General features: G+C 39.6%; 1 protein-coding gene across 1 annotated transcript in view; it reads right to left on the reverse strand.

Annotated features, from left to right (window-relative positions):
* The window catches only part of CSMD1 (CUB and Sushi multiple domains 1), a 2,061,903-nt gene that overhangs the window by 1,069,265 nt on the left and 972,610 nt on the right, over positions 1-20,028 (reverse strand). Inside the window, exon 4 of the mRNA XM_069573063.1 lies at positions 17,038-17,232. Within this exon, the coding sequence (XP_069429164.1) occupies positions 17,038-17,232 (195 nt within the window). The remainder of the gene's footprint in view (positions 1-17,037; positions 17,233-20,028) is intronic.

Genomic DNA, 20,028 nt, shown 5'->3' on the forward strand with positions numbered 1-20,028 from the left:
TTCATCTCTCAATCCTTAGAAAAGTGTCTGGGATTCAGTATTTGGACCTCTTTTCTTCCTAACTTAATTTACTACCTGGGTAGTCTCATCTAGGCTCAGTTCTATGGATTAAATAGTGTACATATGTTGACAATTCTCTAGCTTGAAGGTTGATCTCAGATCTTTCTTGAATTTCACTTCTATATATCCAACTGCCAACTTGGTATATCCAAATGGATGTCTAAATAGCAGTCCAGATCTACTGGTTCCCAGATCATATTCTTAAACTTTATTTTTCCAAGTCAAATTCCACAGTCTTCTCTATTCCAATAAGTGGGAAGCCCATTCTTCCAGTGGCTTAGAAAAAACTGGCCTCGTACATGACCCTCCTGTTTCTCTCATGTTCTGCAACCACTGTGTCATAGAATTCTACCGGCAATTTCTTTAAGCTGTATTATTTTGCTTGATTTTTTGCTTCTTCTAACAGCTTTATTCAAAACTGATGAAAACTGGAAGCGACCAAAATGTCCTTCAATAGCTTGAAAGTGAAAGTGTGAGTTGCTCAGTCATAGCTGACTCTTTGCAACACCATGGACTTTGCCTACCAGATTCCCCTTTCTATGGGATTCTGAATACTGAAGAATACAGGAATACTGAAGTGGGTTGCCATTTCTGTTGCATATATAATGGGATATTATTCAGAAATAGACTGAAGAAGGAAATGGTAACCTACGCCAGTATTCTTGCCTGTACAAATCCCATGGACAGAAGAGCCTGGTCTGCTGAACTAAGATGGAGTTGCAAAGAGTTGGACATGACTCAGTGACTAAATAACAAACAACATTCAGAAATATAAGGAAATGAACTGCCGAGTTATGAAGAGACACAATAGCCTTCAATGCATACTGTGAAGAGAGAGGCACCTACGTGTTATATGACTTCAACTATATGACACTCTGAAAAGGTACAACTATAGACAATAAAAAGATCAGAGGTCACCAAGGGGTTAGGGTGGAGAGAGAAATGAACAGCTGGAGCACAAAGGATTGTAAAGGCAGTGGGCCCATTCTACACAACCCTGCAATGGTGGGTAAGTGGCATTATGCATTTGTCAAAATACATTGACATTATTTCATCAGTTGTAATGAAAGTACCATACTATTGTAAGATATTAATAATAGGAAAGACTTTGCAGGGGGACAGAAGAACTCATATACAGGAATGCTATTTCCTGCTCGAGATTTCTATAATCTTAAAACTGCTCTAAAAAATGAAGTCTACATCAACATGAGCTAAATAAAGATTTTATAAAGAAAAAAACATGAAGTCTATAAGCTTTTTTTTTTAATGTAATGCTAAATAATCAGAATGAGAGGATAAAAAATGCCCTGAGCCAGAGGCAGGAGGGAATCTGGTATCCAAGAAGTTCTCAGAGAAGTCTCCTTGAAAAGCTGACCTTTCTAATCTGTATTCTGAATCCAAATGCATCTTGCAACCTCCACTACTGCTGTGTTGTGAAAGTGATGAGTCACTCTGTCAAGTCTGACTCTTTGCAACCCCATGGACTGTAGCCCTCCAGGCTCTTCTGTCCATGGAATTCTCCAGGCAAGAATACTGGAGTGGGTAGCCATTCTTTCCTCCAGGGGATATTCCTGACCCAAAGATCAAACCCACGTCTCCTGCATTAGCAGGTGGATTCTCTACCGTCTGAGCCACCAGGGAAGGCCCACTGCTCCTACTACCTCCCAAAATAGCGTCATCTCTTGCCTTGAAGACTGGAGTGGTTTCCAAACAGGTTTCCCCATTCCACCCTTCGCACCACACATTCTTGGCTCAAAAGAGCAACAGAGTGAGTCTCTTAAATTCGAAATGCAATTGATGCTGCTTCTCTCATCAAAACCATCTGCTGTCTTCCCATAGTGCTCTGTATAATGGCCACAGGGGCCCAGAATCTCTCAGCATCCATCCCCTCTGACCTTTTCTCCCACAGCCATGCCACTGTCCAGTCCCCTTCAGCCATACCGGCTTCTGCATTGCTCTTCACTCACCCTGTGGTTCCTCAGGATCAAAGTCCTGGCTGCTTCCTTGATCTCGACCATGCTCTCAACATGCTCATGTCGTTTAATCTCTCACCCCCACGAGGGGTCCAAATATTGCGGTGTTGTCCAAGGATAGCGGTTTCCCAGGACAGGGGACCTCCAGTGCTAACACCAGGACAATCTTAGGCAAACCAAGCAGTAGTCACCACAGCTCAATCAGAGGTCACTGTCTCAGTGAATGTGTCTGTCCACACTTAAGTAAACAATTATTACAACTGGGTGTGTGACATATTGATTCGTTTTTACTTATTTTTGTTTTGATTTCTGTGGTCGACCTCTACCCATGAGGGCTTCCCTTGTGTTTCAGCTGGTAAAGAATCTGCCTGCAATGCAGGAGACCTGGGCTGGATCCCTGGGTTAGGAAGATCCCCTGGAGAAGGGAAAGACTACCCACAGCAGTATTCTGGCCTGGAGAATCCTAGTCCATGGGGTCACAAAGACTTGGGCACGAGACTGACTGACTTTCACTTCTCCCCACGAAGGTATGGCAGTTGGGGCTTTTCTTGTTTTGTTCACTTTGTAGCCCCAGCGAAGAACTTATGTTCTTGTAGCCCAGCTTATGGGCTGCGTGCGGCCTGGTATCTATTATTGTAAATAGACCCCAGGCTGCATGTAGAAACGGTCATGCCTGTTTGTTTAGGTGGTCACTGGAGACTTCTGCTCTAAAATTACTGACTACAGTAGCTGAAACACAGACCATATGGCTTGAAATACATGAAACATTTACTTTATGGCCCTTGACAGAAAGAGTCTACTGACCTGACTGTTAAATATATCTGACATCTTGTCTGTCCGCATAAATGTTTCTTAAATGAACAAACACAAATAGACAGCAGACATAGTCTACTGGAAATAAAAAAATTTAAAAAAACCCAACTTTGGGGCATCATTTTCATGCTATTAAATCCTCAGCAAATTAAAAGGAAATGCTAACATCAAATCCAAGAGTCATTGTAGTAAAAATACATGTGGCATGGAAATTTGCTCAGCAAGTTTGCAAAGCATAAATAACATCCCGAGAATTCTTTCCTTAGGAAATAATTAAACAGAAGAAACAAAGGCAATGCTATATATACAGAGACACTAATTATAGCATTATGTGCACAAGCAAACACTGGAAACACTCATTATGCTCAATTATGGGGAGAGAGAGAACTATTAATTTGTATAATATTGAGGATATTGAGAAGAAAATGCTGTCAATTAAGACTGAAATGTTTATGTCTTAATACCAATCTTAAAAAGAAAACCAAAATGTACTATGTTCTATGACTTTAGCCTCTGAGAGTTTCAGAGGATGAACTGCTTTCCTTTGGTTTCCACCTTTGTTCCATTCTAGCTTGTCGGTAATAATGATTTCAGTAATAATGGCTATTATTGGTGCTGAGTACTTCCAGCATCTCATCTAATCTTTACCAGTTCCATGAGATTTAAAGCATTAATTGTATTAATCTAGACACACACACACACACACACACACATGCACATATTCCACACTGAATCACTTTGTTGTATACCTGAAACTAATACAACATTGTGAATCAACTATATTAAATTAAAAAAAAAAAAAGGGGGGGAGCATGAATCTAATTCAACAGATTCACAGGCAGAGGCTTTGCAAATAGCTTGTCCAGGATGTCTTAGCTAGTAAGTAAACAGGGTCCTTGCTAGTAAACACATCCATCACTGCCCATCACAGGGAATGGCATTTCCTTGGACAAGTATTAATGTGGTCACTAGACAGCTTCAGTCCTAAAACCTAAGACGGTATTTACGTGAGAAAAAATCTTGGAAAAATACTGCAATTTGAGCCTCAAAATAACTGGTATAGAGGCACTTACGATCATGCTTTAAAATGTTAGATTGTATTCAGTGAGATAATGTTAAAAAAAAAAGTGCTTATCAGAAAGCCTGGTAGCCTTGTGAAACGCAAATCATGCACACCAGATTTACTATAATAACCCTGACATATATTCTCAACATTTAAAAACAATTGGTAAGACTTAGGGTTGTTTATTACCTGGTATATATAGATAAGTGCTGAAAACTTAACTCCCCAAAGCTGTCCACACTTAATACCGAGCTATGTTTCTTAAATGAAGACTATCCCATGCAACCTTATTTTGCAGTGCTTGGTCCTGACATGATTAATCATTTAAGATTCATTTTTACAATGTTACCTCTGTAACATAACTGATAAAAACACAGCTGTATTTTAAATATAACAGAGGTTGACACCCACAAAAAAGCATGACTTCTCTCCCTCCCCACCTCCCTCCTGCTGTATCTTCTCCCAGAGTTTCTCTTCCCCATCACCACCAGTGGCACAATGTTTGCAATTAAAAACCTTGAATGACATTTCATAAGGCACTGGCAAGTGAAATATTGTTGTTTCCAGTCACATTATGTAAGGCTTATCAATTAAAGAAATTTGCACCAGCCCCAAGCATCCAGTATCATGCATGGAACCTGGGCTGGTGCACTGAGATGACCCAGAAGGATGGTATAGGGAGGGAGGAGGGAGGGGGGTTCAGGATGGGGAAGACGTGTATACCTGTGGAGGATTCATGTCGATATATCGCAAAACCAATACAATATTGTAAAGTAATTAACCTCCAATTAAAATAAATTTATATATTTTTTCATTGAAAGTTTTTTTTAAATTTATTTATTTTTTATTTTACTTTACAATACTGTATTGGTTTTGCCATACATTGACATGAATACACCACGGGTGTACATGAGTTCCCAATCCTTAACCCCCCTCCCACCTCTCTCCCCATATCATCTCTCTGGGTCATCCCAGTGCACCAGCCCCAAGCATCCTGTATCCTGTATCAAAATAAAAAAAATAAAGAACTAAATAGGCATTTCTCCAAAGAAGACATACGGATGGCTATCAAACACATGAAAAGATGCTCAACATCACTCATTATCAGAGAAATGCAAACCAAGACCACAATGAGGTACCATTTCACACCAGTCAGAATGGCTGTGATCCAAAAGTCTACAAGCAATAAATGCTGGAGAGGGTGTGGAGAAAAGGGAACCCTCTTACACTGTTGCTGGGAACACAAACTAATACAGCCACTATGGAAAACAGTGGAGATTCTTTAAAAAATTGCAAATAGAGCTGCCTTATGACCCAGCAATCCCACTGCTGGGCATACACACTGAGGAAACCAGAATTGAAAGAGACACATGTACCCCAATGTTCACTGCAACACTGTTTACAATAGCCAGGACACGGAAACAACCTAGATGTCCATCAGCAGATGAATGGATAAGAAAGCTGTGGTACATATACACAATGGAGTATTACTCAGCCGTTAAAAAGAATTCATTTGAATCAGTTCTGATGAGATGGATGAAACTGGAGCCAATTATACAGAGTGAAGTAAGCCAGAAAGAAAAACACCAATACAGTATACTAACACATATATATGGAATTTAGGAAGATGGCAATGACGACCCTGTATGCAAGACAGGAATAAAGACACAGATGTGTATAACGAACTTTTGGACTCAGAGGGAGAGGGAGAGGGTGGGATGATTTGGGAGAATGGGAGTTCTGGCATGTATACTATCATGTAAGAACTGAATCGCCAGTCCATGTCTGACGTGGGGTGCAGCATGCTTGGGGCTGGTGCATGGGGATGACCCTGGGAGATGTTGTGGGGAGGGAGGCGGGAGGGGGGTTCATGTTTGGGAACGCATGTAAGAATTAAAGATTTTAAAATTAAAAAAAAATTAAAAAAATAAAATAAAATAAATAAATTTCAAAAAAAATACATTTGAATCAGTTCTAATGAGATGGATGAAACTGGAGCCAATTATACAGAGTGAAGTAAGCCAGAAAGAAAAACACCAATACAGTATACTGACACATATATACGGAATTTAGAAAGATGGTAATGATGACCCTGTGTGCGAGACAGCAAAAGAGACACAGATGTATAGAATGGACTTTTGGACTCTGAGGGAGAGGGAGAGGGTGGGATGATTTGGGAGAATGGCATTGAAACATGTATACTATCATGTAAGAAATGAAGTGCTAGTCTATGTTCGATACAGGATACAGGATGCTTGGGGCTGGTGCATGGGGATGATCCAGAGAGATGATATGGGGTGGGAGGTGGGAGGGGGATTCAGGATTGGGAGCTTGTATACACCCGTGGTGGATTCGTGTCAATGTATGGCAAAACCAATACAGTATTGTACAGTAAAATAAAGTAAAAATAAAAAAAATAAATAGAAAGAAATTTGCAGCTTTAGGCAACTTTAAATGAAACATGGCATCCATCATTTAGCATGTTTTATTAAGGGTATTGCTAAGACTTCTCCCGATACTTTATTTGGTGGCATCTCTGCTTGCTATCATTCTTTGTTCCAAGGAAATACAACTGTCCTGAAATGGATAAAATCCATCAACTCTTTAAAACAAGCAAAACAGCTGCCACATCCTGTACTCTTTCAAGCTATCATGTAACAGTAACAATGGGTTTTGCCACTTTTCAGTGAATATTTATCTTAAATGCATGTGTTGAGACAGAGAGACAAGGTGACAGCCTCAGTGAGTAAATAGCTACAGACTCTGATGATAATTCATTTACAGTTATTTTTCAGTGGTTTGCAGGTCATGCTTCTCAATAGAGCAAAAGAGAAAAGCAAACAGACCTGTCCTTAACTGCCCCAAGCAGGAGGTGCTGTGTGAGAGCCGCCTTTGCACCCACTGTCTCTGCAACTCTGGACAGCACCCCTCACATCACACAGGCTTAGGATCCTTACCTGCAAGTTCTGAGGATTAATATTAAACGTGAACACTTCCAGACAGGATAATATCAACTAATGCATGCCAAGTTCCTAACACAACACCTGCCACAGAGGTGTGGTCTAAATAAAATGTTGAGCCATGCCTACACTTCCCTGTGGCTTTTCTTGAAATAATTCTTAGTGGGTGAAAAAAGACTCTGCTGGCTGAAAATGGAAAGATAAGGAGGGAAGGATGATCAACCAGCTACGGGTCAGGTGGTTCGTTTCCTGCCTCAAGTGTCTAACTCCACTTCACCTGGAGCCAGAGAACCCCTGGCTGCAGGTACCGGGAGCCCCGTGCCCAGCAGCATCCTTCAGGCCCCACCTTTCTGCCCCTAAACAAGTATTCCTGGGAGGACAAGTTGTGGGGAGGGGGGATTTAGGGCTGCAGTGGAGAGAAGGGAGTGAGGATTAACCGAATGCAAAGAGGAGGACTATCTGGCTGGGAGCGGACCCCTGCCTGCCTCCTTCTCGCCAAGACTGACCGACTCTATAAAGAAACAGCTGTAGCCAATCACATCTAGCCTTCAGAGTAAAATATGAGAAAGGTCCTCCAGCCAAGCATCCCTCTGTGGGTGTGAGGCTCCCCTGAGCTGCGCGTGATACATCGAGCTCATCTGAGCACCCCAAGGGTGTGACTGGTATCACCCCACCAGCTCACAGAAAGCCGCCACAGCCGTCTGCCTGCAAGGAGCAGGAGGAGAAGCGGGAGGGTGCAGGGCCCAGCAACATCCCTCCCCGAGGAGAAAACCGGGTCGCACATGGCTTTCCCAGAGCAGGGGCCACGTTCTCCCCTCCCATTCCCAGGCTCCTCGAGGCTCGAGGAATAATTTGTCAGGAGGAAAATATCTGTTTGCTCAATCCCATTTCAAAAATTTGTGCTCCAATGAAAGCATAGGTCTCTTCTTTAAAGAAACCTATTTTTATTCTTTCTTTTAAATTAAAAGGGAACAGGCCGAGCATTGCAGGGACTGATGGAATAAGATCCCAGGTCACAGTCCAGCCTCTCCCACTTACTGCTGCGTGACCTCATGCCTCTGTGCCTCAAACTCTTTGCATGAAAAACAAGTCCAACAAGAACACCTAACTTGCAGAGATACGAAAGAAAGTAAAAATGTTAGTTGCTCAGTCATGTCTGACGCTTTGTGATCCCATGGACTGTACCCTCCAGGCTCCTCTGTCCAGGGGACTCTCCAGGCAAGAATACTGGAGAGCGCTGCCATTCCCTTCTCCAGGGGATCATCCCGACCCAGGGATCGAACCCAGCTCTCCTGCATTGCCAGCAGATCCTTTAACATATGAGACACCAGAGAAGCTGGGGTCATGGTGAACATTAAATATGAAGATGTTTGTAAAGCATGTGAATGATACCTGATGTTCGATTACTGATATAGGTTTAACTGTTATTACATCTTTTTCTTAAAAGTCTACATTTTGGATGACGAAGCAGAAATGTCTTACCATTTGATAATTGATGCTAGCCCATGTATTCCTCTGGGGCTTCCCAGGTGGCACTAGTGGTGAATAGCCCACCTGTCAGTGCAGGAGATGGAGGAGACATGGGGTTTGATCCCTGGGTTGGGAAGATCCCTTGGAGGAGAGCATGGCAACCACTCAAGTATTCTTGCCTGGAGAATCCCGTGGATAGAGAAGGCTAGTGGCTTACAGTCCATGGGGTCACAAAAAGTCAGACATGGCTGAAGTGACTTGTCTTCTTTTTTAATTAATTTATTTTTTTATTGAAGGATAATTGCTTTATAGAATTTTGCTGTTTTCTGTCAAACCTTATTAAAAATACTTTGATCCTGATTTATTAGACTCTTAAGAAAAATGACTTCCCTGGTGGCTCAGATGGTAAAGTGTCTGTCTACAATGTGGGAGACCTGTGTTCGATCCCTGGGTCGGGAAGATCCCCTGGAGAAGGAAATGGCAATCCACTCCAGTAATATTGCCTGGAAAATCCCATGGACAGAGGAGCCTGGTAGGGTACAGCCCATGGGGTCACAAAGAGTCAGACACGACTGGGTGACTTCACTTTCACTTCACTAAGATAAATGAATCTAGAGATAATCTCCATCTGACTATTTTACATCTGTATCTTTGATACCATCATGCTATTTATATACTCGTATATATCTCCATGCATGCTGTATATGTGACTTTTGTCTCATCACTGCAATCCACATAGTGACATGTGAAACACAATGGCCTGTCTTGACACAGACTCACCCTTCAGTAGGCGCTCACTCCTTATCTGAGTCTCTATTCATTTTCTCTTAAATCAGCCTGGTAGTCTCTGTTTTCTATTCTAAAAAACTCTAATAAAGCATAAAAAAATTTGCTTAAAAGCTAGTAGCATTAAGATAATTTAGCATCATATAATTTATATGAATTTATTTTCAATATTTTTTCTTGTGATTTGTCTCCAATCACTGAAATCTGAATTTGCTTTCAAGATTGGAAGGGGGAGAAGATTGAGATGGTAATTATAACAGCTAATACATACAGAATTTCACTGTGTTGATGTCTCTTTAAGGATTTTGTATGGAATATTTCATTTCACCTTTCCAATAGACCTAGGAAATAGGAACTATTATACAGGGAGGAAAACTGAGGACAGAGAGAAAATCACACCACACCGCCCATAAACTTCATGCTGTATCATCTACGTTCCATTTACCTTCTTTACAGTTTAAAGACTTTGCAGGCTGTTTTGCATATGCCATTTCATCTTCATACTAATGCTGAGAATATCATCTTTCCAAAATCTTTGCTTGTCTATTGACATCACTATGTAGAGATTGGGTATGTGGTCTCTGGAGCTAAGATATTGTGTGAATATCTTACTGTAGTATATGTAGTAATTTACACATGGGAAAGACATGTGGTACAGGAATCCAATGTACTTACAGTAACATAGATTGTAACTGCTATCTTTCAGAATTGAACCTATTAGTAGTTTGTTTTCTCCCTAGAGTTATCTTAATTTTATTCTTTATATATCTTGAGCCACACATGCACGAAACTGTTTTGAATTGTCTGCTTACTCCAATAGCTAGTCTCACCTTCAAAGTTTTCCATAATCTTCGTTCATTAGATCCCAGTGCCATTTCTTCCCAAAGTAAGACAACGTCTGAAATGAGGTGTGTGTTTTTTTTTTTTTTTTGAGAAACCTGTTTGGATTAATGCAGAACTAGGCTCACCCTTATCTTCTGCCTAAAAGTAATTGTGAAAATAGACTTCTCCTGTCTGCTGCTATTCAGCTCAAATCTGTCTCAGTAACTGCTAAGAAGCTAAAAGGAAGAATTCCAATCAGACAATGGCATAGATTCATATATTTCAGACCCATTTTCTTGTGAGTCCTTGTCGTGAAACTACCACTGTCTACGAAACCTCCATCATGAGTAAAATGTACGCACAGCACCAGGACTCTGCATACTTTAGCAACTGCTGTGGAAGGGAAAAAAGAAAACTAAAACTCTTCTGCTTGCTATGTCCGAGTCCTCTGAAACAGGAGATACTAGCATACATAGCTAATGAGAACTTGAAATGTGGTAATTTCACCTTGAGTAATGCTGTAACTGTGAATTACATGCCAGGTTTTGAAGACTAGTATGGAAAAAAAGTGCAAACTACTTCATTAATATTTTATACTGATTACATATTGAAATGGTCATAATTAGGCTATGTTGGGTTAAAAAAGTACATTTTTAAAATTAAACACACCAGATTTTTTTGTTGTTTTTACTTTATCAATGTAGTTATTAGGGAAGTTTTGATTACATAGTTGGCTCTCACTTTTGGATCACGTTATGTTTCTAGCAAACCGCGCTGACCTAAATACTGAAGAAAGAGTTAGTTACTTAGTTGTCTGACTCTTTGTGATCCCATGGACTGCAGCCTGCCAGGCCCATCTGTTTGTGGAATTCTCCGGGCAAGAATACTGGAGTGGATTGGTATTTCCTTATCCAGAGGATCTTCCCAACCCATGGATTGAACCTGGGTCTCCCACATTTCAGGCAGACTCTTTACCATTTGAGCCATGAGCGGAGCCTCTAAATGCTGAGGACCTGGAGCTTTTCTTGGGTAGGCATGTCAAGTTGAATGGCCATGAGCCCCTGCCTGAGCTGAGAATATGCATTATTGAATGTATCTAGTTTTCCTTTTTTTCTTTTCAAACCCTTTTAGGTTTCTCATCTAAATATATATAACTGCACATACAGAAACAGGACATCTTTGTAAACACTAGAAGAGACAATCAAGACAATAACCAATAGTGAGGGGAGATAGAAAAGATATAGACATGGACAAATGAAGATGGAAACACGGCATCTCCAGAAGGAGATGGTCCATGTCCTCATCCTTAAAAGAAGTCAGTTTGATGCTGCTCTCCTGTTGAAGGGGATAGGCTTTAAGTAGATCTGGCTGGCCTCCCACTTCATCATGCATTCACTTTACTATATAATACATGGTTATATCCTTTTTCTCTAAAGAGCACCATGTGACTCTAGAAAAGATACACACGTGTAAGTTCAGGTTAAATGCTGCCACTTGGAGCTATAATGTAAATTTTTCAACACTAGCAAATGTTCACTGCAGAGATTTGCTGGTACTGTTAGTAGCACTATTAAGACGACTTCTCAAGCAATTTCTGGAACAAAATAACCAGAATGTTGGGGAAGCAGAAATTATACTAATTTTATTTTTGAAAATTATCTAGGTCCACATTGCTGAAATTAATCTTTTCCAGCTATGCCACATCTAAATATTTATAAGAATCAGATCACTGATTTTTTTTAAGATCCATTTATCCAACATCAATGACAAACTGTGTTGTATCTTTCAGATTTGTTTCATAAAATAATTATATCAAACTTAATTCCTTTTGAAATGTTATGACCCCAAGCATTGAGAAAAGCAAAATTTAAGCATTAATAATCTATGATACAGAAGAGACTGATCATTTAAAAAGCACTGTGATAGAGTTGGGATTTAATAAATTGATGACAAGATAGGAAAAGATTATCAGCTGAATGTTATATCAACTTTAACTTTCTGAGGTTTACAAGTTGTGAAATTAGTAAAGAGCCTCCAATTAAGAAGGAAATGCTTGGGAGATATGAGGAAAATGGAAACTGGCATAATTGCTGTTAACATTTACTTTTCCCTTTTCTTGTCTATAATAACTCCTCATCGGGTGCCTAGCACATTTCTATTCATTAACTAGATGTTGGGATGGGGGGCTAAATACAGCATGAAGGGCAAGTGGCTATGCATTAGGGTAACTTTTAAGGCACAGAGAAAGTCAAGATATAGTCACAGTTTTTATGACTGTAAATGATCTCCTGGCAGGTTAAAAACTCGTTGAGGTATACAAGTGTTCCTCATCCTGAACCCCGCTCTGTGGCGGATTCATGTTGATGTATGGCAAAACCAATACAATATTGTAAAGTAATTAACCTCCAATTAAAATAAATAAATGTATACCTGCGGCAGATACATGTTGATGTATGGCAAAACCAATACAATATTAGCCTCCAATTAAAGTAATTAGCCTCCAATTAAAAAAATTTATATTAAAAATAAAATAAATAAATGTATATTAAAAATAAAAATAAATAAATGTGTATTAAAAAAACTCATTGAGGAAATACTCTTAAGGTATAGATTAAAATATAAAATACCAATGAAATAAAATGCTAAAGACAGAGGACCTGTGTTTTCTTACAGCAATTTAAAAATGGGTTGTAATGGTTTTTTTTTTTTTTTTATTTTTTTATTTTTTTTTAATTTTTTTAATTTTTTTTTTTAGTTTTTTATTTTTTAAATTTTAAAATCTTTAATTCTTACATGCATTCCCAAACATGAACCCCCCTCCCACCTCCCTCCCCATAACATCGTTCTGGGTCATCCCCATGCACCAGCCCCAAGCATGCTGCATCCTGCGTCAGACATAGACTGGCGATTCAATTCAGGTTTTTAAAAACTGACCAAAGTTTGGACTCAAGTGTGAACTGGACAACTAAGTAAGGTTTATGGCCCTAAGGGAGATGGAAGGGGAAACTTTGTAACAGGAAAAGTGAATGTTTGGATTTCCAGTGGTGAGCTGGTAAGGGACTCTTCGGGAAGAAACCTTGCTTGGTAGCATTTGCTGGTTTCCCGTGTCACCATGGGGGATGGCACGTGGGGTGAGGGGAATGCAGCTCTTGGGAGATACACACAACTGGCCTTGGGGGAGTCAACCCAAGCAAAGCAGCATGTGATGGAGGACAAAGCATAACATCTGTGCCTCGGACACTAACAAGCAAATTCCAGGAGATAGTGAAGGACAGGGAAGCCTGGCGTGCTGCAGTCCAAGGGGCTGCAAAGAATCAGACATGACGGTACGACTGAACAAATGGAACACGAAGAGATGAAAGTGGACAAGTCAGTTAAGATAAGGGAAGGTAGCATCAGGGCAGCTCTTTGAAGAGGTTTCACTTAGCTCTTACTGAGTGACTGAGGTGGTCTGACTGAGAGAGGAACTGGTGATGATGAATAAGTGTTGTGTGTGTGTGTGTGTGTGTGTGTGTGTGTGTGTGTGTGTGTGTGTGTTGGGGGTGGGAAGTGGAATTAAGGAGGAGAATGCAGGGTGGAGGCAGACATTCTGGACATGGAGTCATTTAACATGAAGCAGGTCTGGGTGAGAAGGAAAAAATGCCTGGAAGGGGAAAGTTGGAGAGGGAACGGTGATGCATGAAAGTCTGGCAGCAGAGTGGTGAGCAGGGAAACAGAGATTCCAAAGTTTCCGAGTTAATGGGAATTTCAGAGACACAAGGGGAGACAGAAGGAAGAGAGCATACATTTAGGATGCCCACATGGCAGCGTCCTCAAATGGGGTCACTGAGTCGAGGGGAATCTATGAAAAGACGAGGGTGGAGATTCTGGATTTTAAGGGCATCATCTTTGACAACAGAGGATAGAAAATAATAGCAGTATGGGAGAAAAAGAAGTGAGAGATAACAGACCTGAGGAACACGCAAAGAAATGAGCATTTCAGGAAGAATGATGGATGAGGTATAAGATGCCCATGACAGGAATTTCTCTAGGAAACAGCGGTGGTTTGAACATGGTGTATCTGAATCCCAACCACTATCAGGTGGACTATCTTGAACAAGTTATTTTCTCATCTAACCCTTAGGTGCCTTATTTGTAAGATGATTCTTTAATAAAATACCTACCATGAAGATTAAACAGGAGAGAGGAATGCCTCGCTCATAGTAAGTAACCACCATGTACCGGTGAGCAGCTGTAGTTACTGTGACAGCAGTGGTAATAATACTGGTTTCATTAGCAGTAAAGCAGCAGCAGTAGTAGCCACTTGTTTAGTTGCTCAGTGGTATCCGACTCTTTGTGACCCACCAGGCTCCTCTGCCCATGGGATTATCCAGGCAAGAACACTGGACTGGGTTGTTATTTCCTTCTCCAGGGGATCTTCCCCACTCAGGGGTCAAACCCCCGTCTCCTGCACATGCATGCAGATTCTTTACTATAAAGCCACCAGGGAAGCCCCAATATGCTATTCCTAAGACAATTAACATCAGAAACATGTCATGAGATTGCCACACTTTACAGAGATAATGAAAAAACTAGAAAAGTATTCATTATGGAATATCACTCAGTGATAAAAAAGAATGCATTTGAGTCAGTTCTAGAGCAGTAGATGAAACTGGAGCCTATTATACAGAGTGAAGTAAGTCAGAAAGAGAAACACCAATACAGTATATTAATGCATATATATGTGGAATTTAGAAAGATGGTAACAATGATCCTATATGTAAGGCAGCAAAAGAGACACAGATATAAAGAACAGACTTTTGGATTACATGGGAGATGGCAAGGGTGGGATGATTTGAGAGAATAACCTTGAAATATGTATATTACCATATGTAAAATAGTTGACCAGTCCAAGTTCAATGCATGAGGCAGGGCAGTCAGTGTTGGTGCCCTGGGACAACCCACAAGGATGGGGTGGGGAGGGGGTTTCAGGATGGGGGGACACGTGTGCACCCACGGGTGATTTGTGTCAATGTATGGCAGAGACCACCACAATATTGTAAAGAAATTATCCTCTAATTAAAATAAATAACATACACTAAAACATAAACATACTGATGGAAACAGCACACTTTATATGATGACTTAAGGCTGTGAATCTGCTTGCTTACGTATATGGATTAAAAGTCAGACATGGTTGTTGTAATAAACTATAATGGAACAAGAATAAAAACATATAGAGATATACAAGTAGATAACTGAATCCCTTTGCTGTACACTGGAAACTAACACAATATTTAATATCAAACACACTTCAATTTTGAAAAGGCAGTCATGAATTTGAGTTTTAACTCATCATGTACTAACTTTGGAAACTTTGGAAAATTAAAATCGTGCTTCTTCATCTGTGAAATGAGCATGAACATTCATTATTTCACTGAGGTCTTATGAGAATTCAGTGATATGATTCAGGTAAAACACTCCAAAAGCTTTCTGAATTACATTAAGACATCAATTAATGTAAGTTAGGTGGGCTACTGTCCAAGGGGTTGCAAAGAGTCAGACACGACTGAGCACACACACAAATGTAAGCTCCACTATTATTTTTGACATCATAAGGTGAGTTTTTCTTAAAAAAGTTAAAACCTAAGAGTGAAAGTATGTTCTCTCCTAAAGTTACTGGATCACAAAAATAACGTCACAGAAAAGGCTGAAAATCAAAGGTTTCTGAGAAGAAACTGAGTCCAATGTTGCACCAAACCATGAGGAGGAACACTTGCACGAGAGCATTCCTTTATGGTCTGTCTCCAAATACCAAAGTGTGGAAAGAGCCTTTCTGTGATATAATTTAATTATCAAGGAACACCTGCCATTCTTAATGAGAAAAAGATTTAAAAAGAAACTTCAAAGAAGACCAAAAAAAAAAAGTGTGTACTAAATCTTAGAATGCTATGAGGATAAGTAATAAAAATGTGCAGAATTCAACAGAATTTCAGAAATAGGATGAAGAAAACTTGGTATTTAAAGAATGCATCTATATTTGTTACACAGTCATGGTGTTTTCTTGATGAGGGCAAAAAAAGGAGAGTAAAAAGTCTGGCTTAAAACCAGAGGGATGGTACGGGGAGGGAGGAGGGAAGGGGGTTCAGGATGGGGAACACGTGTATACCTTTGGTGGATTCAGGTTGATGTATGGCAAAACCAATACAATATTGTAAAGTAATTAATCTCCAATTAAAATAGACAAATTTATATTTTAAAAAATAAAAAAAAAAATTTAAAAACTCAACATTCAAAAAACTAAATGACATCATGGTATCCAGTACCATCACTTCATGGAAGGGACAAATTTTATTTTGGGGGGATTCAAAATCAATCCAGACAGGGACTGCAGCCATGAAATTAAAAGACACCTGCTCCATGGAAGGAAAGCTATGACAAACCTAGACAGCTTATTAAAAAGCAAAGATCTCACTTTTCTGACAAAGATCCATATAGTCAAAGTTATGATTTTTCCAATAGTCATGTACAGGTGTGAGAGCTGGACCATAAAGAGGGCTGAGCACCAGAAAATTGATGCTTTTGAACTGTGGTTTTGGAGAAGACTCCTGAGAGTCCCTTGGACAGCAAGGAGATCAAACCAGTCAATCCTAAAGGAAATCAACCCTAAATATTCAATCGAAGGACTGGTGCTACAGCTCCAATACTTGGTCACCTGATGCAAAGAACTGACTCATTGGAAACGACAGTGATGCTGGGAAATATTGAGGGCAGGAAGAGAAGGGGGCGACAGAGATGAGACAGTTGGATGATATCACCGACCCAATGGACATAAGTTTGAGCAAACTCTAGGAGACAGTGTAGGACAGGGAAGCCTGATATGCTGCAGTCCATGCCATCGCAGAGTCAAACCTGACTTAGCAAATGAACAACAACGTAGTTTCTTAGGTAACTTATAATATTTCTATTGGGAACAGAACAAACTGACAAGGAAAGACCCAGCGTGACATCTCTTGCTTTTGCTAAGTGAAAATTTTTCCGACGTCAGTTCCAAAGCCACTTGCTCAATCCAGGTGTGAGCGCATCACGCCCTCTCCATCCGGGCACTTACCTCTACAGAACGGGGCTGGGAAGTCCCAGGAGGCCCCATTCCCGGGGCTGACGATGCAGGTCAGGATGGCATGGCCCTCCAAGACGTAGCCAGAGAGACAGCTGTATCGGATCTTGTCTCCTATGTTGAATCGTGTCCCATGGAGGACTCCCTTCAGGATTTCCCCAGGATTTCCACATGTGTGGCTGGGTAAAACTATTGGGAAGGAAAAAAAAAGAGAAAGAAACATAAGTCAAAGGAAGATTTTCTACTGACATGAGTCTATATCACAAAACATAGGCCTCATTTGAATTACTTAAGTTAGCAAATCTAGCTATCTTAATTTTGCCTAAAATGCAAGTAGAGAAATGGGGATTCATGTTGTATAAAATCTACATTTTGTTCTCCTGTAAAAATATATGCGTGTGCATGCACTCTCAGTTGTGTCTAATTCTGTGCAAGTCCATGGACTGTAGTCCACCAGACTCCTGTCCGTGGGATTCTCCAGGCAAGAATACTGGAGTGGGCTGTCATTTCCTTCTCCTAAATATGTGTGTGTGTGTATATATGTATATATATACACACATACACATACACACACACATATATAAAATATAATTAAGTAGATTCTGTTAAGAGGAAAAAATACAGTTCTGCTTAGATTCAATGTTCTATATGACATCTAGATTATTTTCCTAATAATGAGATTCTACAGGCCTATGTAATTAGCAATTAGATAACATAACAGAATATGGATAGCTGAAAAAGTGGTAACAGAAGCACATGAATGGATATGCATGCTATATTTTTCCTTATCCCCCCAGACCAGGACTGCCTGACACACACCAGTAATAAATGTTCAATCAATGTTTGATGGATAAATAACTGAATTAAAGAATAAATTAAAAATCTCATTTGCTAATCTATCAGACTTTCAGAAACATTGTTATATTCCAGGCCATCTGTAAGGCTCTATGCATTTAGAGCATCTGACTCACAACAAAGTTTCAGGTGTAGGCTCTGACAAAGCAAGCACTGTCTTCATCTGCGTTTCAACAAGGCAGCCCTGGTTCCGGTCTTGCCCGGCCTCCTCACTGTTCACACTGACAGCACTCTCTGTTTAATTCAGCTGCCTTCCAACCACATGGACATGATGCTGTTTCATACTCACAGAACGCGATTTTGAACTTGACTGAATAGACAAAGTGGAGAATTGTTGGCTATTGTTGCCATATTTCTGGTTATATTTAGCATATCATCTATAAATTAGCTGCTATGATGTAGAATTCAAATAAGCAAAGGATCCTACTATTTAAAAGAAATGATTTACAAATAAAAAAATATTTCCAAATGAACAAAACTGTTCTACTTCTGTATCTTTTTTTTTTTTTTTTGCATTAGTATAAGAGCATACTTTGGTGTATATGTGAAATACAGAGAAGTTTTTCTTTTTTATTTGTTTTTAAGCTGAGAGACAAAGAGATCTTTCCCAGTAAATGGGGAGGAAATTTCATTTATTTCAAAGATTAATTTTACTTTTATATAATTTAAATACATATGAACTAAGCTATATAGAAACACTTACAAAACAAATTCCATAGTTTAAATGTTTAATGTTATTGACGTTTGTGAAATTACTACTTATGTAGTCAACGTTTGCACACCTCTATTTTTTAGAAAATAATTTCTGAAAATAGCCTACAAAAACATGTTTGATAACATAATAGAAAATAATTCAGTATAATCTATAACCATCTTTGTTGTCTTTTATAAAAAAGAAATTGTTTTTAAGCCTACATTCACTATTCCAAAGGCAATAAGTCTATTTTAAAAATGTTGTTTAAAAACAATTTTAACTCTTTGGAATTTGTCTGTGACTTTCAAAGGCAGAAAATTTCCAATTCCATCTTGGAGAATCACTTTATTTTATGCCCTGGGATATCTGTCAGCCAGCCTAAGCTAGGGTTGTTACAATCAGAGACAGTCGTGAGACCTGGGCTGGCTGAAACTGTATCATCAATGGAGAGAGAAAAGGAAAGGGGGTTTATGGAGATATACGAATATGAATGCTTTTGGCATTTTTCTCCCTTGTTCAGAATGAGATTTTTTATTTCAATCGATCTTATTTTAGGAAAAAAGTATTAACATTTTAATGTGAATAGTGTCAACGAGTGAATAGAAATTATTAAGGATGATTTAAAACATTTACTTCTAGTTGCAAACAAACACAGAAATGAAAATATACCCATACATCAGTCATTTCATTAAAACATTACAAAAATATCTTAAATTGTGAAAAATGGACACAAATTATAATAGGTCTACACCAAGATATACAACTCAGACATGCAGACAATGCCAATATATGAAAATCCAGCGGCTGGGAAAAACTAATTTAAAATAAATAAATTCAACTCTGTTGTCATTTCTGCCAATTTCATTTGAACTAATTTTTAAGCCAGTTTCCCTGAAGATACCAAATGTCTCTGGTGTCTCCCAGGGCAATGAGGACACATTAAGTATTAGTAAATGTTACTGAGCTGGCTTGGACTCTCCATTTAGTTTGCTTTAATCATTCCTTGAAGTCATATGCACCCTCTTGCAGATGCTTCAAGATAGGCATTCCTACAAGGGTGGTGGGAGGGGGCACCTGGTGCAGACACTTGCCAATGTGAAAGAATGCTGAAAGGAGCCCTGGGCACGGCTCTTTCCTTTTGGGGCAGGCTTCCATCCATCAGACCCCATGGAGCCAAGTCTGCACACCTGCGGCCTGAAACCTAGGCTGTCATTCCAATTACTCTCATGGAAATCCCCTCTATGATACTTCTGCTTTGCCGAGTACAAATGGTCACAAGTCAGTGACTTCGTGAGGCTCTCACATTAAGCCTTAGACCCAAGCATTTCAATCATTAAGTGGATGCCATATCAAATCCCTTTTCAGAAGACACATGGAAACTCGCAACTAAAAATACAGTATTTATATTCATCACAAAACAGGATAAAAGGCTGGTG

The sequence above is a fragment of the Ovis canadensis genome, chromosome 26 (assembly GCF_042477335.2).
Source record: "Ovis canadensis isolate MfBH-ARS-UI-01 breed Bighorn chromosome 26, ARS-UI_OviCan_v2, whole genome shotgun sequence".
In the NCBI taxonomy this organism is placed as follows: Eukaryota; Metazoa; Chordata; class Mammalia; order Artiodactyla; family Bovidae; genus Ovis; species Ovis canadensis.